The sequence below is a fragment of the Barbus barbus genome (assembly GCF_936440315.1).
Source record: "Barbus barbus genome assembly, chromosome: 40".
Taxonomy (NCBI): domain Eukaryota; kingdom Metazoa; phylum Chordata; class Actinopteri; order Cypriniformes; family Cyprinidae; genus Barbus; species Barbus barbus.
In genome coordinates, this window is record NC_136718.1 from 13,352,729 (window position 1) to 13,377,408 (window position 24,680).

Here is a 24,680-nt window from a genome sequence, read left to right on the forward strand (position 1 = left end):
CTAATCCAAATCCTTCAGTTTAAAGTCCAACACAAGAAGCACTTTCATTTAGACTTCCTACTGGGCCATTGCAGCAGATCCAAGCCACCAAGATAGATATTCAAATTTGTGGCAAAAATGGGACTTCTGCCCATTGCACAGGGGCTTCCAATGCTTTGTTGCCCCCAGGCTCCAAATGAATGCTTTGTAAAGAGCTCATTATCTGTTTGACAGATTTCTAAGGGCAGACAGGACATGTCTCTAATTGGACCACATCAAAAAGAGGGTCCAGCACTACTCATGGAGGAACACAAGGCTCCTCACCAATACAGCTGGAATGTGCCTCTCCATTAGTCTCCATGAGTCACATTGTTCCATCGTTGTTAGTGTAAAAGTTTCCATTTAATCCACAAGAAGGTGCTCTTTCATTCAGTGCCATGAGCCTCAATGACAGTGTCACAGCAGATAATGAAAATGACCGAGATGAGGACACAGAGAGATGGTGGACGCTCGCTTGATCAGATTGGTCAAGCTTTGCACAGACAATGGCTGTCTCCGTTTGAACTTTGTGAACTGGCTGACCCAAAACCAGTGCTTGTGTCTACCCATGTCAGATTCACAATGTTTCAAAGGGCTCTTTGAAACTGAAATATCATCTGTATTTAAATAAACACTTGAGTTGCAGGACCTTACGATAAGAAAATAAACGCAACGGCTCTGGATCATTCTTAACTGTGGGTTAACAGAATGCTATGTTATCTTTTTCAATGTTTCACACTTTTCCATATTTTCTTTTAGTCAGAAATTAAATTTCGAGGTTTCACACATTCAAAAGTTGCAATGTTTATGGTCTTATTTGCGTATTTGCAGTGTCAGCATCATTGATTGGATTAACTTAGCATGTGACCTGATTAAAAAATGGCTTGTATTGCTATACATATTATACATATTGCTATATATATTAGTTTATATGGTATCACAATGTTGCTGAATAGACTTTTTGGTCCATAACGGTTTCTTTGGTTATTTTGTCACTCCAATTAACAGGTATTCTGTCAGTTTTTGACAATTCCCTCAAATGCTGAAATGAATATAGTGCATGAAAGTTTCTAAAAATGCAAAAATGCGTCTGAAAGCCCATACTCCAATGTTTCAAAACCCAGGCAGGTCTAACCCACTTTCAAAATCACAAGTGTGGAACACTTAACCCAGCGTTTAAAAATACTGATTACATGGTTAAGCATAACATACACACTACAACATCCCTTAAATCCATTGTAGCCTGCTGTTTTCTAGTGTTTAATTATTTTAAAGCCACTCAAACTTGAAACAGCCATGTGATCAGACAACGCTACTGTGATTGTTGTGCTCAGGTGAGGAAAATCGTGCAAATGAACACTTATAAAGCTGAGACGGAATTGAATTTCCAGTCATTTGAAGGGGAGTCGGAGATAGTGATGCATCCATGTTTAAGCTCAAGAGGTCACATGACCTGAGGATTACAGTATCCTTCACAGGAAAATGTCTTGGTAACCGTTAACACTACACTGTAATTGTTACCTTAAGACATTAATTCTACCTCACCTGACCTTCTAAAAATGACTTTTGTTGGTGTAATCTAATGTAGTCTGGTTGATTTAGTCATAATAGTATTGTTTTGACTTAATTCAGATATAGATGTTGATGATTATAAAAACCAGTTAATTTAGATGTTACCACATGACAATTTTTTAGGTTAAATGACAACATTGTTCTTTTTATTATAAAATGATAGTGTATTACTTTTCAATTCTAACAACATTTAATATATATAAGTGCAATCCTATTTTGGTAAATGATCAGCATTAAGCTATTTTGAAGATTTAATTATTTAACAACTGCACTTTGCATTTATGTAGAATGAATGACCTTTTATTTCATCATGCTCAGTTTCACTGCTGTCAAGCAAGAGGTGTTGGCAATCATAGCCATGCAAACAATAATGCTTTCATCGATAAGTCCCGCTCCGAAATAGCCTAGAGATAAGTGTGTAGTGCCCTGTAGCACAAACTTTCACCAGCTCAGGCACGTGTGGACCAACACTTTCTGGCCTATTGCAATCTGGACAAATTGCTTACAGATTAAAAAAAGAAAATGACATTTAAGGCAATAAATAAGCAATGGCATAGACATATCTTTGATTTACGAACAATACCAACCTACAGACACCCACCAAACCCACCCTGTCTTTGATCCAGCTTTTGTCTGTTATTGTTTACAATGCCTATCAAAGAACATTTATTTAGTCCTGAGGAACCAACGTCAACAGAAACTTTCCATTCTTTTTGAGGAAAAATCCTTTTTTATGATATGAAGACAATGAAAGAGAAGTGTTTTTTTTTTTTTTGCATACAATTTTACCGGACTCTTTCCTACTGTGAAGAACAAAGGCTAAGGATATGGTGTCAGGATGAAACAATAATGACAAAGCTACCAGCACTACCAGATTACCAAACCCCTTCCTGTATTTACTTATATTATTATTACATATTATTATAGACAGTTTACTTATATTATTACATATTATTATAGACAGTGGAATTTTTCAGATCATATCATATAAATAACGGTGGTTATTTTCATAGGCTTATGTTTATTTCAGTTATGAAGCATTAATTTGTCAGTTATGCCATATAGTTGATCAGCATTGTTGGAGTAATAGAAATTATAAAAAGAATTATACATTATAAAAATCTAAAAGGTAAATTATAAAATATAAAAATAAGATTATTTTTGTCAACATCAAGATTTAAATATTTTACACCATTTATCCCTTGTAGTCTCAGTTAAAAAGTACATCAAATTTGTATGCGTAATAATGATTAATTATGAATTAATAATTAAAACTCTATTTTTTATACACACATGCATATTGTAGGAATACGATTCCATTGAATACTTGCAGCTAATCGGGGCGTCCAGTTCCAAGCATGCCTGTGTACAAATCGCCATTCGGACAGAGGTAACCTAGCGACAGCCAATCAGAGCCGGTTCTAGTTTATATTAAGCACTTTACTCCACTGATGGCAGTTGTCTGAACGCACCTGACAGACTCAAAAGACAATATAAGATCGACTAACAGAAGACAAGAGGGCTTCTTTCAACATGACAAATTGGATGATACATTGCGGATTTTAAATAGTAATAATTTTCGTGCTTTTCTGTTAAGTGGATTTGAGGACTACAATTTTACACCACAACGAAAAGAAGAAGATAATTTTCCTGTCATTTAAAAAAAAAAGGGAAAGCATTTTTAACCTGCCACTATGGAGTCTAATAAAAAGGTAATGTCATATTGCTTGTCTTATAATTCTAGTGTAGTGATATTTTGCCAGTAGTACCTGAGGAATATAATTCGAGGGGAGAGAGTTTGTTAAAACATCCAAGAAAGCAAAATTAGATTTGTCTTGTTCTGTCATTTAGGGGGGTGGGGTGGAGGGGGTTGTTGTTTGTTTGATTAGTGACTCCAGTGGTGGTCAAGAAAATGAAAACACATCATTTTGCCTGACAGAACTGAAAACTCTTCAACTCTCATTTATATTTTGATTTGAGGTTTGTATGCATCTATACAAATAATGAAACTTCTGTAATATCTATCTATCTATCTATCTATCTATCTATCTATCTATCTATCTATCTATCTATCTATCTGTCCACCCATCCATCCATCCATCCATCCATCCATCAAACAAAACCTATTTTTTGTCTCCAGCAACAGAGGTCTTGTGTGTGTCATCGGTTTAAACCCTTAAGTAATGGAAATATGTGGTGAAACCTTCTAATAAGACCTCTTAGACCACAGCCTTACTCAGGGGTTTAGAGGAGAAACAGATTAATTACATCAACCCTTTGTGTCATTGACACAAGTCCCATTTATCTTGTTTGCCAGGAAAGTAAAGTGATGAAAGAGGGAAAGATATAGTGGCTGAACAAAAAAGTGATCACAGCCTCTTCTGAACAGAAGAACCAGACAGAAGTATAGACACACTACTTTGCATAATTAATATTTACAGAATATATACAGAATAAAAGAAAACCTTTTTTTAGACACTTATCATTTTTGAAACACTTTAAGACACAAGTCTGTTTCAAAAATGTCAAATTAATTTGTAACATTTAGAGTTTATATGTAATTTTGATTCTCTTATTTAAAATATTACAAAATTAGTCCTGTCAAATGATTAATCGCGATTAATCACATCCAAAATAAACGTTTTTGTTTAGATAATATATGTGTGTACTGTGTATATTTATTATGTATAGCCTATATAAATACACACACATGCATGTATATATTTAAGAAAAATATTTATATATTAAATATATGTATATAATATAAATATGAATATAAATTTATACATGTAAATATTTTCCAAAAATATACTGTATGTGTGCATCTGTGTATTTTTACATAAATAATAAATATATACAGTGCATAAACATATATTATGTACACAAAAACTTTTTATTTTGGATGAGACTAATTGCGATTAATCGTTTGACAGCACTATCCAAAACACTTTTTGTTGTTGATGTTGGATCCAGTGCTTTGTACTTGATTAACATATATGCATTATAATAAACTAATTTTTGTAGAACAATGACATTTGGTTTATTATAATGTGTGCTTAAGTGCACTAGAAGAGCAGTGGTCTTAAATTGAGATTATTAAGAAAAAGTGCTGCTGTAAACCCTTTGAAGTCTAAACCCCTTTGATTCAGTGACTCAGTGGACCTTGCATTGCTTATTAATTTTCTATATGTTCATTTCATCAGGAATGTGAAGCTTCTAAAGACTTGAGGCCAATGTTATCCAGTGAAAATGGCTAAATTCACATTAATTTAAGTTTTTATTCATGCATTTTTATTGCAACTGCAAATATTTGCATGTATTGACCTGTGGTTACATAATATTTAACAAAGTTTAAGTGTTCCATGTGAGCACACATGTTATGGTTAAGTCAGAGCTGCACAGAGCTTGACAGCCAGGAGGTGCAATTGTCCCACAGCAAACCTGCCATACCAGTTAGTTTCTGTTAAGGGAATGTTTGTTAAAACAGCGTTTCTGCAGTAGGCAGGGTGGCAGATTAAAACAATATTAAAAGGCTACAGATGTAACCTTCTTAAGCTTGAAACTAACTAGTGTTTGCCCACCTAATATATGACAAAATAGCGGATTCCCAGAATAATATTCTGGCCTATAGTCTTAAAACATTTAGTTTGTGGGATTTGCCTTTTTAGTACACAGTTGTAGAGTTTTACTCCAGTCTGGATCAAACTCGTCTCTAAATATATACTAAAGTGTTATTTAGCGTAAGAATGCTTAGGAGCACGTATGAAATCACATGCTGGGGTTAGCAGTATTTTAGTTAATCTGACCCTACGTGCTAGTGCTCGCGATGAAGTCGTAGTCTTTGAAGGCCTGTTGAGCCTGTTATGTAAAAGCCTATGGTTGTTTGAGTGGATTGGAATAAGAGGCTGGAGTAGTCATGGTACGTATGCGTGAGTTGGTTCAGGATCATATTGATAATCAACAGGGTTTCCCTCATTCAGCATCTTACATATTGCCTGCATAGTGGGCTCTCAGTTCTGTGGAATAAACTGAACCATTGTTCACATGATTAGAAAAAAAAGATCAAAGTAATTTGAACAGTTTAAGCTATTTCATGTCTTTTTGCCTTTAGAAAAGCGGTAATCTATTAGTATGTAAGCACGTTTCCACCATGGGATAAAAAATAAGAGAGGTTTATCTCACAATTCTAACTTTTTTTCTTGTAATTCTGACATTTTTCTCTGAATTGCAATATATTTCTCTCACAATTCTGAATACATATTTTAATGTTAAATTTATATCTCACAATTCTGATTTTTTATGAAATTCCAAGTTTACATCTCACAATTCCGTCTTGTTTTCTCAGAATTCTGAGGTTACATTTCGCAATTTTTGCATTTTTTCTTTGATTTATGATTTACATTTCAAAATTCAGTTTTGTTTATAGCTCACAATTCAGATTTTTCTTCTCAGAATAGCAAGTTTACATCTATTATATTTATACCTTTTTAATTCTTTTCATTCTGTGGCTGAAATGGGATTTCCTTATTTTAGTAATATTCCACATGTCATTTTATTAAATTCATACAGTCATTATCAGCAAAATGCTACTGCATTTCAGATTTTGCTATAAACATCAATATTCTCTATCTTCCTTAAAAATCAGGACTGAATGGTTAATTGTGAACCATATATTTAAAAATATTAAAATATATAATTATGTTGTTCTTTTACATTTGTAGCAGTTGACGCTTCAGCTGATGATGGCTGTTGGGACTGCTGTGATCGGCTCCTTGCAGTTTGGCTACAACACAGGAGTCATCAATGCCCCTCAGAAGGTGAATCATTTTAGACAATAACAGACATGACATGACATGATTCATCATATAAATACTTAAGTATCAGCATATTCTATTTGACAAATTTATATATGGGGATTGTTGATGTTTGTATGTTAGTGTTATTGTGTAGCTGTGATAGACCAACACTACTGAAACTCTTCAGAAGAGATTCTTATAACAGCCTTTCTTACTGTCCATAAAAGGGCAAGTACAACGTTTGGCAAATAGATGTCTATTTCAAGGCTACTGTTATGTGCATCAAGTAGTAAAAAAGGTATTAGACTTGCCTGTGGTAAACAAATGCCTGGTAGACTTGCCTGTAATAAACAAATATGTTTATTACAATGAATGATGAATGAATAAATGACCTTGACCTCTTAATACGTCTCATCAGCTAAGGGTTCTGGGTAAATCTCACATATACTTGAGAGAACTCTATTTATAGAGTGCAAATCATGTGCCATAGTTTAGCTATAGTCTTTTAATAGGATAAAGAGAGAAAGTCAAAAGTCAAGGCCATAAGTGAAGTAATACTGTGATATTAAGATTATTAGTAAACTGTTGGTGAGCATTTTTTATATTTGTATATATTTCATATATTTAAAATGTTTGGGATTTTTTAAAATAGTTTTTGAAAGAAATCTTTACTGTCACTTTTGACCAGTTTAAAGCATCCTTGCTAAGTGAAATGTTTTTTTGTTTGTTTTTTTTTCAAATAAATCTGACCCCAAACTTTTGAATGGTAGTTCACGTTCACTGTAATAGCATGCAGGAAATGTTTATGAGTGAAGAGTTTTTAATATTCTTTTAATGTTGTTTCTTTCTTGTTTCATATTTATTGAGGAAGAAACTGTTCAATCACAACAATAAGCCAAGGCCTAATCTAGATCATAAGCCTATGTTTACAGTTTTGTATGTTTGATGATTAACTTAATCAAGCTTAATTAAGCAGCTTCTTATGCAATCTGTTCTGACACTGTAGTCAGCATGGAGTACTGCTCCCTCTGCTGACGTAATGTGTACAACTGCTGCAGCAAATGACTGTTGACTTACTGTACAATATCATAAAATCATAATTTTTTGATTATAATACATATTTTAATTGAAATGAACACCCTAATGATTTTCAAAGAATATGTTCTTTCTCTTATAGACCATCGAGGCTTTCTACAATGAGACGTGGAATAAGAGGTACTCGGAGTACATGCCGGTGACCACTCTAACTACACTCTGGTCCGTATCAGTGGCCATTTTCTCTGTCGGTGGCATTTTCGGCTCCTTCTCAGTTGGGCTCTTTGTAAACCGCTTTGGCAGGTAACTTAACCAACCAATTCAGAACTTTACAAATACTCCATTTTTATCCTGAATTCATGTGTCTTTAAACATTCTCTTTCTGATATTTTAACAGGAGGAACTCAATGCTCTTTGTTAATGTTCTGGCCTTCATAGCTGCTGCTTTAATGGGCTTTTCCAAGCTGGCTGAATCCTGGGAGATGCTTATTATCGGACGCTTCATTGTAGGCCTTTACTCTGGCTTGTCCACAGGCTTTGTACCAATGTATGTAGGAGAAATCGCCCCAACTTCATTACGTGGGGCACTGGGCACACTTCATCAGCTTGGCATTGTCACTGGCATCCTCATAGCACAGGTTAATTACAGTGTTATCTTTATTATGAGACCACTTTTAGTAATCATTACATTGCATAGATAGATGGGGCCTTTGTGTTTTTTTTGTGTATTTCATTAGAAACACTCCTGCTTTGTTCTGTAGGTCTTTGGTATGAAAGAAATCATGGGGACCCCTACAATGTGGCCCTTCCTACTTGGCTTTACTTTCATCCCAGCCATACTCCAGTGTGCCCTGCTGCCCTTCTGCCCTGAGAGCCCGCGCTACCTCCTCATCAACCAGAACGAGGAGGCCAAAGCCAAGAGTGGTGAGTTTTTAATACTCAACTTAACATGTTGCCTAGGGTTTCTCCAGTCAGCATAACTAACTCATTTCCACAGTGCTGAAGAAGCTCCGTGGCACTGAAGATGTGGCTGCAGACATGCAGGAGATGAGGGAGGAGAGCAGGCAGATGATGAGGGAGAAGAAGGTCACTATCCCTGAGCTCTTCCGCTCATCGCTCTACCGCCAGCCCATCTTCATTGCCATCATGCTGCAGCTCTCACAGCAGTTCTCCGGTATCAATGCTGTACGTTTCCTTTATTTCTTTATCTAGCGTTTATCAGATCATCCATCAATATACTTTTCCATCAAATTCTATTACTTGTTATATTAGAAATACCAGCTATAAAGATGATAAATTTAAGTTTACCAATGTCATGCAAAAATTAATATTAAAATATAATCTGAATAAAAATAAATGTTATTATTATTGTTATTATAAAAATTATATGGTAGTAGCATATATATATATATACAGTTAAAAGTTTACATACACCTTGCAGAATCTGCAAAATGTTAATTATTTTACCAAAATAAAAGGTATCATACAAAATGCATGCTATCATTTATTTAGTACTGACCTGAATAAGATATTTCACATAAAAGATGTTTACATGTTGTCCACAAGAGAAAATAATAGTTGAATTTATAAAAATGACCCCGTTCAAAAGTTTACATACACTTGATTCTTAATACTGTTGTTACCTGGATGATCCAAAGCTGTGTTTTTGTGTTTAAAGTGATAGTTGTTCATGAGTTCCTTGTTTGTCCTGAACAGTTAAACTGCCTGCTGTTCTTCAGAAAAATACTTCAGGTCCCACAAATTCTTTGGTTTTCAAGAATTTTTTGTGTATTTGATTTTGAGATCCATCTTTTCACACTGAGGACAACTGAGGGACTCATATGCAACTATTACAGAAGGTTCAAACATTCACTGATGCTCCAGAAGGAAACACAGTGAAAACTTTTTTAAAAGTGAAATTGAAAAGTTATTTAAAATTTAAAAAATATGTCACAATATTACTGTTTTACAGATTTTTTTTATCAAATAAATATAGCGTTGGTGAGCATAAGAGGTTTCTTTCAAAATCATTAAAAATCATTATTATTACAAACTTTTGACTAGCAGTGTTCATAATTAAAACTACTACTACTGCTACTAATTGTCACGAATCTGGACCATGCTCTCCCGGTCAACCACCACTAGAGGTCACCCGTTCACCACATTGACTTTTTCACTCATAACACATTGAACTCCATTTCCCATCATACATTGCACTTACGACACACAGCTGGCACCAATCTCTCATTACCCTGATTGCACTCACTAATCACTCACAGCTGTGAACTATCACCCATCACACACACACTTTATAAGCCTTGGACTTTCTCTGTTTCACCGCTGAGTATTGTCTAGCCTAGCTACACTACGAAGCGTTTTCTGGTCTTAGTTTTCTGAGTCTTGCCTTGTTTATCTTGTCGTGTCTGACCCTGCCCGTGTTTATTGGATTATCTCTCTGCCTTGCCCTGTCTGGATATTGTACGCCGATCGTCGACCCTCGCTTGTTCCACGGATTGCTCTGTCTTGCCTCTGCCATACCTGTTTGCTGTCTCCCTACCCTGCCTGTATGACCACGTTTTACAATAAAGCTTTGCAAATGGATCCGTACGTCTCACGTCTCGTCAGCCCTGTAACACTAATATTACTACTAATAAAGTTTTGTTTTAAATTATGTTTTATGGTTTTATTTTTCTTTCTTTCTTTTTTTTTTGGTCTTTAGAAAGCATATGTCAAATGGCTGTAGCAGCAAGAGTAAACTGATGGAAAATTTCCTAAACTTTTTAATGATATGTTTATCTACAACTAATTTTTCCCAGTTAATGATATAAATAAATGTATTACAAAGCTAGTTTGTTGGCTAATGGTGCACGTATTAATGTTCAGCTATAGCTGTCGTGCCTCTACATTAACAGTGATTTGCATGTTAAGTGCATGTAATTGTATTTTTCAGGTTTTTTATTACTCCACTCGTATATTTGAGAAAGCAGGAGTTTCTGAGCCGGTCTATGCCACCATTGGTGCTGGAGTTGTGAACACAGCATTCACAGTTGTGTCGGTAAGTTAGTACGAACATATTTTTTTGAGGTTTTGTCCTTTGTTGAGGTACATGTTTTGGATGAAAATGCTTGTATCTCTCTGTAATTTAGCTGTTCATAGTGGAGCGAGCTGGTCGAAGATCACTACATCTTATTGGGCTGATGGGAATGGCTGTGTCTTCTGTTCTCATGACCATAGCTATGGCGCTACTAGTATGTATCTACATTGATGTACTATATTTCTGTTAGTGTTCATGTGTAAACTGGTGTTTATTCACTAATTGTCCTTTGCAGGATCAAGTGAAGTGGATGTCATATGTCAGTATTGTCGCCATCTTCGGTTTTGTGGCATTTTTCGAGATCGGACCAGGCCCAATCCCATGGTTCATTGTGGCAGAACTCTTCAGTCAAGGTCCCCGGCCTTCTGCCATCGCTGTTGCTGGTTTCTCCAACTGGTTTGCCAACTTCTTGGTGGGAATGTGCTTCCAGTATGTTGAGGTATGGAAACATTACATAACACAGACATAACACAATTATAGTCTTTCTTTTCTCGTTGTTCTCACATTTCTTTAAATACTCACATTTTGTTCTGTTGATAGGAACTGACAGGGCCATACGTTTTCATCATCTTCACTGTCCTCCTGCTGATATTCTTCGTCTTCACCTACTTCAAAGTTCCTGAGACCAAAGGGCGGACATTTGAAGAGATCTCTGCAAGCTTCCGCTCAGGGTCAGAGAAATATACCCGAGATGATCTGAACACATTGGGAGCAGATTCCCAGCTTTGAGCTCTGTGCCACGTTTATACAGTAATGCTGTGTAGACTAACCAAGTGAGTGTCCTCGGCTATAGCATAGTGGGTATGTTCGCAATGGCAAACTACCATATTACTATTACTAGAAATGCTGTAGGTTATACAGTGTTTACTATGCACTAGTGTTGTCACGACACTGAAATTTCTAACTTTGATATGATATTCAGTACCATTTTCGATACCACAGGAAAAAACTGGCACAACGTTAAGGGCATAACATTTTGATTTCTATTAAAGTGCCCCTATTATGGATTTTTGAAAACTACTTTTCATGCAGTGTGTAACACAGTTCTAAGTGAATGAAAACATCCTGCAAAGTTTTATGTCTGAAAGTGCACTGTGTATAAAGTTATTGTCTCTCAGAAAAAAAGAGCTGACTCTGAATCATTGAAACGAGGCATGAACATCAACATGAAACATTGGCATATTGCCCGCCCACTTGTTGGTCTTTTCCGGTTGGTCTGAATGAAAATGCAAATTCATTCTTTGCCACTAGGTGCTGCTTTTGGAGCAGTAAGAATAGCAGTTTCCCCAGTAACGCTGTACACAAAGCAGCACTGCACTCACAAACGCTGCTTTATCAGACATTACAGGCACGATGAAATGAAAATGAAATCAACCAATTGGACCAATCACCGCAGATTAGCAGTTTGGAAAAATTAATCGTTGAGCGAATCGTTTGGGAGTCGTTGAGCAAGTAAGGTAAAAATAAATGCTTATTATAAGACAAAAGTGTTTTTTGACCTTGCATGCATGTCAACCTGTTGTTGGAGACTCCCAAAACCAAAATATGAAGCTTTCATAACCCATAATATTGGCACTTTAAAAGATAAAAATGTTAACAAGGTTATTGAGGAATATTTTTACAATAATGAAAACTTCTTGAGGTGGCAAAACACTGGAGAAAAGCTTATGGATTTGCATGTTTACTTTTATTTTTGCATATTTGTTCATTATTTTTGCCATTTTATTACCCAGAATAGGGTTTTGAGACTATTATGGAATATAATAACTTATACTATAAACACATTTAATGCAACATGGCATTTAATAAAATATAGAATACTGTTAAATAATATATTTTCTGCTTCGTTCTGTGATAAGAAGCCAAATTAGATCACAAAAGGTGTTGATACTGATGTTATGAAGCAAGTTTAGAGCTGGTATCGGTGTATCAGTACTGCAGAGGAAGAGTTTTGAAGCCGTCTATGAATAAAACTGTTTCATATATTTCAGTATCGATATGTATCAAAAAAATTGATATTTCTGACAACACTAGTATGCAGATTTTCTGATTGCATTGAATACAAATATGACTTGCTCATTTGCCAAACTGTGCAATATTTGACCAGTTCACTGCTTCTAAATAATTACTCATTATTTCACTGGATTTACAAAAGTGTGAATATTTGTATACAAAATTGTATTAAATATTGCAAAATTGCTATATTTATTTCTGAGATTGTAACCAGACTCCTCTCTTTAATGTAAAATATGTGACCCTGTGATAACAGTGTACCCTAGTTTTGCATACTGCAGACTATTTTTACATTACATATTACATACTGTGCTATAGTTTTTTTAAATACTATATTGTAGCAATAACATGTAGTACACACCATTCTGAACGTTCCCACTGTCTTACTTCAGATACAGTAGATGAACAGTAGCACAGGAAGTTCTGCTTTTTTCCTCAAATCAACTGTTTTCTTAATTGTTTGTTTTCTCATTCTGAAATGGAGAATAGTATCTAAAAATAATAATCACAATTTCTGCATGTTTAAATGCATATGAATAAGATTATTGGACATTTGTGTACTATTAGGTCATTTGAATGATTCAATTCGCACAATTCAACTTAAATATATAATTCTTTAGACTAGAACAGTTTTAACTGTTTTTGCTATTGTCCAGTCAACACATGATGAGTTCTGATATAATATGTCTCCTAATGTTATAAAGTATAATGATGCCAGAAATGATTATTGTGGCAGATTATGATATATGTTTATAAATACTTGAAATGTAGCTTTACCAAGGAGTGGCAAGATTAATTAACAAAAAGAATACAAATTCAATTCAATTATTTACAATTATACAGCAGTCCTTCTGCTTTTCAGAAGTGTGAATTAGGGTCTCGAATACAATGAGGTTTAATATCTTTCCAAATTGAACCAATCTTATTTTGACCTCCAGCAAATTAACTCAACTAATATCTTAGTTATACTATGATATAAAAAAATGATATTTTAGATTTGTGCATAATGTTTGATGTTTGTGTGATGATGAGAATTTAGTATATTGTTCATTTTGCAAAACTGCAATAATTGTTCACATCCTGTTTATTTATTCCACATATTGCTAGGCATTATGAATGGCTTCTAATATTTCTTATGTAAAAAAAAACAAAATGTATTTTTATGTATAAGAGTTTTTTCACTTAACATGGCAGAGACTGACATAGAGCCATTCATCCAGAGGATGTAAATAGGTTCAGGTTTACTAAAGTATTTTTTTTACTAGATGTGCTTAGTATTTTGAATTTTTTAAACTTCCTAAAAGATGAGATATGGTTTTGTTCAGTATGTCTCAGAAATTGTATTAGAAATCCAAGATAAAATGTGCCAAGACATGTCCAAGCTGGGTATCCTACGTTTTCTAAATAATCAATTTATAGTTGCAAATAAATCAAATAAACAAAACTGCAACAGAGGAACATGTCATTTTTGTTTAGTTTCTGTTTCTAGATCACTGCTTAGCAGAAATGTCAAATAAAGGTGTTTAAGTATTGAAATGCAATGCCACAATTAATCTCAACACCAAAAGATGGCAGTATTTCTCTCTACAATAGTATTCTATCCATTGTCGTATGTATGAGATACATTTTTGGTTACCAGTGACTTCCATTTTTGACAAAAAATGAAGACATTTCTCAAAATATTATGAAAATATTCTCAAAAGTTTATGTTCAGCAGAAAAACAAGTCATACACCCTTACGAAAATTAACAACGGTTTTATCATAGTTAATTGCACAGTAACCATTTATTTATTTTTTTCGTATTGATTGCCATTTGTAGAACCAGAGTTTTACTCCAAATACTATGGTTTAACTATGGCTAGTGTAGTAAAACCACGGTTAATTTATGGCTACCACAGTTTAACCATGTCTTTTTGTTTTATTAAACCATAGTTAATTTTCATAAGGGCAGGTTTGTATTTGTAACCTCATGGGGGTGAGAAGCCTAAAGGATTACATAACTTTTTTGGGGTGAAAAAAGACCTATACTTTACATTATTTGAGCAATATTTGGCACAGCCTAATATTCTACAGCTAAGTGTGTTAAAGGAATAGTTCAAAAATAAATTTTGTTGGAAATTACTCACCCACGGGACATCCAAGATGTACAAGCTACCGCTTACATCAATGGATCTTCTGTAATCAATGGGTGCCGATAGAATGAGAGTTCAAACAGCTGATAAAAACATCACAACATAAATTGTAAGCACATATTCAGCAAACTTTCAGCAAAAACTGTTCCTGTAATGTACAACCCGTAATGCAGGAATGTGTCTCAACAGTGATCCTCCATCTTTTGATGGCAGAAAACGTACATTTGGAACTAGTTACAGTTTAGTGGCCAGTCTGTCGATTGCCAGCAAAATCCTCTTAACGTAATGGACAGAGCCAGAGACGTAATGACTGTCATTATAACAGCACCACCAGGTGTCTTATGATTTTGTCATAAAGCAACAGATTGCAGCATCTTGCCAGAATAAATGATGGGTTTTCATACGTGTTGATGGGATATCAACAATTTCAGTGGCAACAAAAATACTGTAGCACTCAACACCGGCTTTAAAATTTACACTACAAAAGCCAACAGTTGAATTTCCTCAGGGATAAAAACCAATGAGAAACAGAAAAACTACTGTCCATTCTGTCATATTAAAGACAAAACAAAGCATAAAATGCAGACACTGCAGCTGGAATGCTGACATAGTGTGCAAAACCTGAATTGATTTTTCAAAATTAAAAAAAGGGAAGAAGAAACCCATTAGTTTGCATGTGCAGTCATGCCGTCACAGTCTCCTGAAGAGACTATTAATTGCTTTCTCTCTCCAGCTCCTGTTCTCATTTTCAGCTCCCCTCCATTTCGATTCAGAGTGTTGTAGCCAAACTCCCACCACATTACCGTTTCATAGCACCGGAAAATATTTTCCGAAAACCCTTTTTAAGATTAAAGAGGAACAAACAAACAAAATCCACTAATTCACCTTAAGTAAAGGCTATGCCTTGAGGCAGAACTAGGCCACAGAATGCATTGCGTTGTGTATAATAAATCTAGCGAGAGAGTTGCGATATGACTTAGCTTCACAGTCCGCTAATTAAATTTGCTCCTTAGTTGGATGTACAGCTAGAGATGCCGTCCTAGTTTTAATGAGAGCCTGATCTTTTCACCCTCTATTGGCCTACTCTTCACATTGATCTATCCTATGATTCACAGACCATAAAACCTAAGAGAGAACATGGAGCCTGAATCGTGAATTGCATCATGCTTTATTACAGCATTTTCTCAGTTTTCTTGCTTTATAGTTTCATGCATTATTTATTTTTTTTAATTTATGAATTTTTATGAATTAATTATTAGTTATTTGGTATCATCCAATGTGGGAAGTGGGAAGTCGTGGCCTAATGGTTAGAGAGTCGGACTTGTAATCCGAAGGTTGCGGGTTCGAGTCTCCGGCCGGCAGGAATTGTAGGTGGGGGGAGTGAATGTCCAGCGCTCTCTCCACCCTCAATACCACGACTGAGGTGCCCTTGAGCAAGGCACCGAACCCCCAACTGCTCCCCGGGCGCTGCAGCATAAATGGCAGCCCACTGCTCCGGGTGTGTGTTCACGGTGTGTGTGTGTTCACTGCTGTGTGTGTGCACGTTGGATGGGTTAAATGCAGAGCACGAATTCCGAGTATGGGTTACCATACTTGGCTGAATGTCACTTCACTTCACAAAATTATATCTTAACATTTACATAAACAGAATGTGGAAAAACAAGGCATGACAAATTAAATTAAATACCAATAATTTTTTTCATAGTATGTTGCTATGTTTGTTAGAGATTTAATGGTGAATTTAAGTGCTACACTGCTGACTAGTGATCTGAATGATAGACATTAAAGGGCTTTTTTGTGTAAGTGCAAAATATCCTACAAAATATCCTTCGGTCGTGTGAAATTCCCAGAAACCACTTGCACTTCATCTAATGCTAGAATGAGATTGCTTCTTGATTTAGATAATATCACATGCCATCCAGTAGTCTTTATGTAACTAATCATTTGCATCAAGGTGGAATTATTAAAATTATATGATGAAAAATGTTTTCATACAGGTATTTAATTAATATTTTTACACTGAAGATTGGAGTGTTTTGAAATAAAAATACAAAATTGTCCAGTGAGTCAAATAAGATTAAAAATGACTGATTTGAAACAGATCAATGGAGTATTGTGGTTACTTTATTCAGTCACTCAGAAAGAGTAATTTATTCTGATAGATCACCAAGTTGTTAAAATCAAACTGGAGCCATGACTTACAGACAAACAGCTATCTTTGCTGAAGATAACTTTGATCATTTTACTCTGAGAGCTTTATTTGCATATGAAGAGAAGTTGGTTGCATCTTCACAGAGCTGGTGGGCACACTTTCTCTTGACCAGGTGCCTTTTCAGTTGTTCTTTATATGGAAACCAATGTCAGATTGCAGATATTTATTTTTTGTGTGTGCGTGCACGTATGTGGTTATGCATTTAAATATTTCATGGTGTTTTCAATATTTATGAAACAGCAAGAACAGTGTGTGCTTCCCGCTCAGAATTTCAGCTCAAGGAATTCATGCTCATTTGCTTTTGTTTATGTAATCATTGTCTATCCAGCTGTTCATGTCATTCACTGTGTGAATTTATTCTCGATGATTTCACCCTGTAACAACAAAAGCTCTGCAAAACAGCATATTGAACATTGCAGGAATCCAAAAACACTGCAGTGTGAAAAATTCCAAATGTGCTTAAATAACTGAAATGACACAAAGTGACAGTGGAGAAACACTGAATTTTACAAATAACAGCAAAAGAGAATGATGTGTGTGTGTGTGTGTGTGTGTGTGTTATTTATAAAATTAGTGTTTATGATTATGTTGTATATATATTTTCACAGTTGGATGGAAAAATGGATGGAAATAATTTAAAAAGGACAAACAGAGTACAAAAAGAAACAAAACAGGAAAATATACCTAATCCCAAATATATTATACATCAGCTACATAAGCTATTTAATGACTAATGAACTTGTAAGCACTTTTGCACCAGTTGTGGTGCAAATGAACTCGCTCCTTCATTTCTAGCATCAACAATTCATAGTGCAAGTGCCTTTTCCATCAAATATACATTAAAATAGGCCAGCCTGTCTTGGATTGCTTACTCCCAGGGAGATCTGGGTTGAGGATGAATGATGTCTAAAGTTGAGAGAGTAGGAATGCTTAGAACAGCCTGCAGTAAATACAAAAAAACTTAAAAACGTACAAGAAATTCATGCATCCGGAGCCAAATAAAGTCAGAATTGTTGCCCTCGCACAGATGCAATTGTTTAGGAAGACAGTCTTGACACTGATGGCCTTGTTATTATTTCCTGATAATTACAGGGTATGGTAAAAAAAAAAAAAAAGAAAACAAGGTGACTTTCCAACAATCTGGATTGCAACAATTATGAGAGCAATTTGTATCACATCCTCCAGTCCCTGCCATGTAACAAAGAGCTTTGACACTATTGTCTGGTACTCCTCCGCTTCTCTGCAGCTCCAACGAGGAAAGAAGCTCTGAATTTCATTAAGGCAAAGATAATGACTATGTATAAAACCATCAGTGCATGAGAGGTGTGATTAACTTTCTCTCTCCAAATACTGTGCCGTAGGACCGGGCTGAAGGGACTGGAGGAGGGCCCATGTGTTAGAAGGTTTGGTTGTTCTCTGTTGTGGGCTGAAAAGCGCTCCTGAGGGGCCGTCTTTGATGTGTGTTGTGGACGTCAGAGAGTCAGCCAGGACTGATGTGGAGGGATTAGCATTGAGATAAACACATGAAAAAAATCAATGACTTTCACTGTACAAGCCATCTACTGCTGTGGGTGGAGTGGAACTGTTATAGAGGTTCAATGTAGAAGCGTGTCTCCCACATGTCCCCTCCAATTTCAGAGCCACGTGGATTTTAGTTGAGTGATGCATCTTATGATTACAAATAGTGAAAAAATGCATTTATTCACCCTCATGTTGTTTCACAACTGTATGACTGTATTTCTTCTGTGGAACACAAAAGAAAATATTGTCTCAGTGTCTTTTGTCCCTACAATATATAGCTTTACACCTCACTGACTTTGACAAAAACATCTGTTCTGCAGAAGAAGTCTTACAGGTTTGGAATGGCGTAAGGGTGAGTAAATGATAACAGAATTTTCATTTTGGGTTAAATTACCCTATTGTATATATTGTGTTCCAGGTCAGTGACCCAAACACATTTTTGAATTGTCATAAATACTATTTAACCCAGAATGTTTTTCTTGAAAACTGGGTGGTGTGGAATCTGCGTATGAATTTGACCTGCAATTTTCATGGTTAACAACCCATCTGAGGATATTTAAATTAATATTAATGCATTTAGAAGATGCTTTTATTCAAAGAAATGCAAAATGCATGTTGTGTTGAAAACATACAATTGTATCAGTTTATGCGTGTGAATTTTGCTGGGGATCAAACCTATGATATTGGTTTTTCATGCTCTTTGAGCTTCAGGAAAACGTTAAAAAAAAGGAAAATATATTTAAAATACTGTTATGAATATATATATATATATATATATATATATATATATACATTTTTTTTTAAATCACGTTTTCATTGTAATGTGTGAGAAGTATTTTTTTTTAGGTTTAAAAAAAATTCTTCAATATTGTGATTATTATTGTACATGTGATCTATAGCTGGCAGCAGGAAAGTGAATACATCATGTTAGTGAGCAGCTAAAAAGACATTAGAGTCCATCAGCAGATTAATTTACAGATTCAGAATCTGGGACTTTTTGTCTACTGTTTTATGAATACTGTGAATTCAGACATTCTACTCTGTTCACATTCTTAGTCCTACGACAAGGGGCACATCCGACTTTTTTCTTCAGTATGTGAAAAACAGTACACCAAAAAAGTGATATGCCTGAAGTCATTGTATTGAAAAAGTGTAGTATGTAGTATCAGATGTAACATGTTCGAATTTCATTCATACTATCCATATTCGTACTATATATAGAACATACTTTTTTAACTGTTGTGAAGTAGGCTTCAAACCAAATGTCCTGTAGTAACTACTAGACAGTATGAGATTTCTGATAGCTTTGTTTTTCAGGTCAACTACTGCCATGGAACAGCAATAGTTTTAGGAGAATCTTGCTACGCGAATTAGTTTTGTTTAAAGCAACTTACAGGCTCAAAACAACAGTGATCATTCAATGGTTGCTGCATGATTCAGATATGGGGTGGCCGTGGACAATTATGTGATAAACTAAACCATCCACAACTTTGATGGCCAAATACATGTGGGCATGGCTGAGTGGAAGAATGAAGACACGAAGACATGATTTTGCAAATATGGCAAGACAAAATTACAAGGCCATAAAAGGAAAACAAATCGTTCTACAAAAATATGAAGTGACTGCTCGAGCCAATGACTTTTGTTCCCCACTTTTGACTAGTGTGTGCATGAATTTTTCCTTGGTGAAGTTTATGTATCTTTTAAGCTTGTTACAAAACTTTTTCTCAATCCCTTGTCAAGAGCATAGACTACTGAAAACCCTGAAACGTATAAATGAATTAGCTGCTCCTTTTTACAGTCAGAGAATTGTCAGCTACTGTGGAGACAGTTGCTGTCATTTCACAGAATGCTGCCATTTTCCTGGAAAGGTAAATCATATCTAGGAAATGTTTAATGTCTCAACCCTTACCTTAAGTCTTAAAGGATTCAGAATTAAGTCTTCACCTTGTTTTCGTTAGTACCACTGATCATTAAACAAAATGTCAGAGTTACTTAGGGGTTTAGTGGGTCATTTCTCCAGCTCAGCAGTCCCCTCAAAACTGCAAAAGATGCAACCCCTTGACATTTGAAATGTCAGCGGCAGTAGTGATGTCATGTGGTTGCAGCTTGGGTCTGGAAATTTTATAATAACATACATGAGGATTTTAAAATGAAAACAGTAATCAAGGATTACACTCATGGATAAAAATAGATTACATTCGACAGGCTAGAAAAAAATTCTAAAGAAATGTAGAAATCTGGAATTCAGAGCCAAACACACTTGTAGTGCAAGTGTATTTTTACATAGCATCTTGAACCTCAAAGATCCACTGTAGTAAAATTGTAGCACTTAAACCAATGAAAAATAGCAATAAACAATAAACAACATACATTTTTGAAGCATTCAGGTTTATGCAGGTTTATGTGTGTGAGTGTGCATTCGTCTATCTATCTACATGTCTTTTATAGAGATCAGTGCAGCTGCAGGCATAAATTTGTTTTCAAGACTTTTCAGATCTTTCGAGAACGGTACAGGAATATTCCATTTCCAGGATCATGAAACATATACAGATGTTCTCCTACAATGCCCAATTGATAATACAAGTCTCAAGAAAGTCAATAGTAGGCCTATACATATATTTACCAATGCAAGCTACTTGGTTACATTTATGTCCAGTGGTGGAATTTTGCAACTGTAACCTTTTCATAATCATTATATTATTTGTATATTATTATAGCCTACCTTATTAGTTCCCAACCTTATATGTTCCCTATAGAATGTTAATTTGGGGTACACTCATGAGCACTCACAGGTGTTCTGCAGGCACGTGTGCAGTTGTAATCATAGCTATTTATACATGGATGCTCTGGTCAAAGAAAAGTTTGATCGTACTCTTATTTTAACCCATAATGACGGAGAACGGAGACGACGAGAACACTTCTTGAAATTCACCCTAAAACAAAACCCTGTATGCATCCTGAATTACAACCAATGGGTTCATAAAAACACATTTAGTAGGTCGTCTCTAAGGGTTGAATTCCAGCATCCAAAATCTCAAGCAGAGCGCTTGCACATCACATCAGATCAGACATTTGATCTGTGAGTATAATTTGTTTTGAACGGGTTTCTGACCTTGTCCACTTTATGCTGTTTTGCAGAATTCTCTTATCCTTCGTGGAAAATGGAAAAATCCTTTCATAATGCAAAACAGTCAGTCAGATGAAGGCCTGTATAGGGAGTTAAATTACTAATGGATAGTAAGTCAAATTGAAGCAATTGTCACATGGACTCTATAGCCTTCCTTTTAGTTAATATGAAACATAAAGTTAATCTTCTTCTTCTGTATATATATAATATATTTCTTATATAAGCAATTGGATGTCTCCAGGGCTGATCTCTATTTAAGCATATTAGGCTATTCAACACAGTCTCTGTAGGTAGGAGGAGTAGGCTACAGTTGTATGAGAGGAAAAGGAGAGCTCTGTATTATTCAATAGGCTACATCGCTGTGTGGCATAGCATGGATCTTTCCGTTGCTTGTGTTCTTACAGATGGTCTAGTTTAAGCGCACAGTGTAAATGAGTGCGCACACATCACCGGACTTCACATAGTGACAACAAGAGAAGTACACCAAAGAAAACAGAACAAGGTAAGCAGACATACTTTTTATGCTTTTCTGTAATGTGAAGTGAGCCATGGAAACAATAAGGCAGAGGAATACAGCTTACGCAAGAGCACTGGATTCGTTTTACGCTTTATCTGTAATAAGATGAAATACATAAAAAAGATTTCTTCCGTAGCCTATCCGCGTTATAGTTTTTTTCTTTTCTTCGTATGACACTGTTTAAATAGTAGCCTAATCTGCTTACATAGACTATGTATGTTTTGAATGATTTCTGATTTACTGATTTATTGATTTGGAAACGCGTTTTGAGAGACAGTCTAAATTCGAGTGCGTAGACTGTTATATGGGATTATTTCGGGTGTATTTTATGAAAGGCTATGGCTTATGAATTTGGGTTGTGAGGGTAGACTATACCTAAGGCTACAGTAGGTTTAATTTGATCATTGTCTCAGTTTGAACGCATGACATAAACACTGAGTTTCAGATGCTTGTGCCGTTTGTTGACTCGTGCAGTAGTGTACAGTTTCTCAAACAACCTACAATATTTCTGAGTGGTCTAAAATTAACTGCCATCTTAATTTAGGATGAATTAACTTTTTTCTCAAAAGGACACACTTTATATATATTAAGTGTGGTATTTGGGCTTCTAAATACCACATTAAATAAGTAGATACAATGCACTTTTTGTGTGCGCGCATGTTTTTACGTTGTAAAAATATACATCCATGTCTAATTAATTACACTGCTGACCCTACACCTTAACCCTCCCACAAACTAACCTTAACTGTATCCCATCTCAATATTAAGGTGTTTTCTCCAATACAGCATGAACTAAGTAATTCAACATAACAATGAATTAGATGCAAGTTCATAGGAAAAGACACCTTGTATAAAGTGGGAGCATTAAAAATATTATTTAATGTAGTCTATGAATCATCCTGACTATTGGGTTGCAGCATTTTTTAAGTTTGTCATTATGCGGAATACAAAAGGTTATTTTTCTTAAAAATTTCCTGGTTGCTGAAACTGAGTGAGGACTGGGGCTGTCATTCTGCAAAATAACAAAAAAGCAATGTAGACAAAGTAGTTCACATGACTCCTGTGCTATATTTCAAGTCTCCTAAATGATCAGCAGACTTTGTATGAGGAACAGGCTGAAAAGTAGCCTAAGTCAGTTCCTGATAATGTTCTCCTCAGTGAGCTGTTTACTTTAGAACCGCTGTGGCTGGAGCATCTCCAGAACCTGATTAGTCACAATGGGGAATGAATCATTCAGTCTGTTTTTGTGAACTGGATCAACAATGAAAAGAGCATAACTCTTATGATCTCTACAGCAGCAAATGTCCATAATTTCAGTGGATAGCGATATAAATCTGGCCTGTTTCTTACATAAAACTATTATATGACTTCAGAAGAAGTTTTTTTTGGCATCCTTTTTCAAGCGTGGTAAGCTCCAGGGTTTGGAATGACATGAAGGTGAGTAAATGATGACAGAATATTTCTATTTTTGAGTAAAATATTTCTTTTAGCTCAGATCAGGTAGCAGTGTAATAGCTTTTTACACTTTTTTCAAGTGTAAGTGCTAAGGAGATTATTGTAACTGTCAGTCAACAAACACGCTACTTCTGTTGAACTAAGTTTTTTGCACTAATCTTTTTAAAGTTTTCTGAATTTCTGTGCTTTCATGGAGAGATCGAGTTTATGGTGAGTGCTTGGTCCTTTCTGAGCCATTCTGTTTGATGCTGTAATATTCCTCTCATCTCTGTCACTACACGCAGAGCAGAGCTCCTTTTTGCTTGCACTGTCAGCGGTATTTCATAGGGAAGAAGGCACACACTTATATCTGTCTTTTTCCATTCCCAAAACCATCTCAACTGAAAGAATGAAGGAAAATTTGAGGGTCTGTGGGTTGCTTTCCATTTGCCTGAATATCAAAATATATCCTATATGGTGCATTCTGTATTTGTTGTTGTTGTTGAACAGTGTTCCTTTTCTAATGTATTTAGAATTGATTCAGTTCAATCAAGTAAATAAACAGCAGCAGCGGTAGAAACTTTCCTTTGTTTAAAATAAAGCTTGCAAGAATTAAGTATTGGCAAGCAAACTCCCTTGAGAGATGTTGCTTTGTGGATACTGAATCTACAGTAAATTATATATATATGCAAATACTGTTAAGACAAAGATACACACATCAAGCATGTTTCACAGTCCAGAAATAATCATCTATTTAATTAAAAACTTTTGTAGACTCCCTAATTAGCTCTTTTTATTCCAAGCATTCATGAGTTCAGCAGAGACAGAATTCAATTTCACTCAGGGTCAGTGTAGATTACATCCCTCTGCTCTTCTGTTTGCTTAACATTTAGAAATTAATCTCTGGCATATTCTGCATAATGCTTGTCCCTCGGATATCCATAGGCTGTAGAATGTAGCAGAATCGATAGTGTGTTGTAAAGAGCCTGTCTTTAATGTGTTATAGTGTGTTACAACACCCTGTGTTGTAAAGATGGCTGAATTTGGACAACTAAACAAGTTGTAACTTTATGTGAGTTAGTGGAAAAGACATTTTTGAGATGTCCACACTCTTTGTACATAAGATGGAGGCTGCATCTTTAGTTACTATTTCTGTGGTGAAAGTGGATATCACATGGTGTAGCACATCTGCTTCTCCGCCTGTT

At 35.4% G+C, this 24,680-nt stretch overlaps 1 protein-coding gene across 1 annotated transcript; it reads left to right on the plus strand.

The window, feature by feature from the left end:
- Positions 1 to 3,046: 3,046 nt before the first annotated feature.
- Positions 3,047 to 13,976, plus strand: LOC306859561 (solute carrier family 2, facilitated glucose transporter member 1-like). Its single transcript, XM_079400638.1, has 10 exons — positions 3,047 to 3,302; positions 6,312 to 6,407; positions 7,564 to 7,724; positions 7,819 to 8,059; positions 8,183 to 8,345; positions 8,419 to 8,606; positions 10,372 to 10,476; positions 10,568 to 10,669; positions 10,751 to 10,954; positions 11,056 to 13,976. Exons 1-10 carry the CDS (start codon positions 3,285 to 3,287, stop codon positions 11,242 to 11,244), a joined length of 1,467 nt encoding a protein of 488 aa, XP_079256764.1. The 5' UTR covers positions 3,047 to 3,284; the 3' UTR covers positions 11,245 to 13,976.
- Positions 13,977 to 24,680: the final 10,704 nt, after the last annotated feature.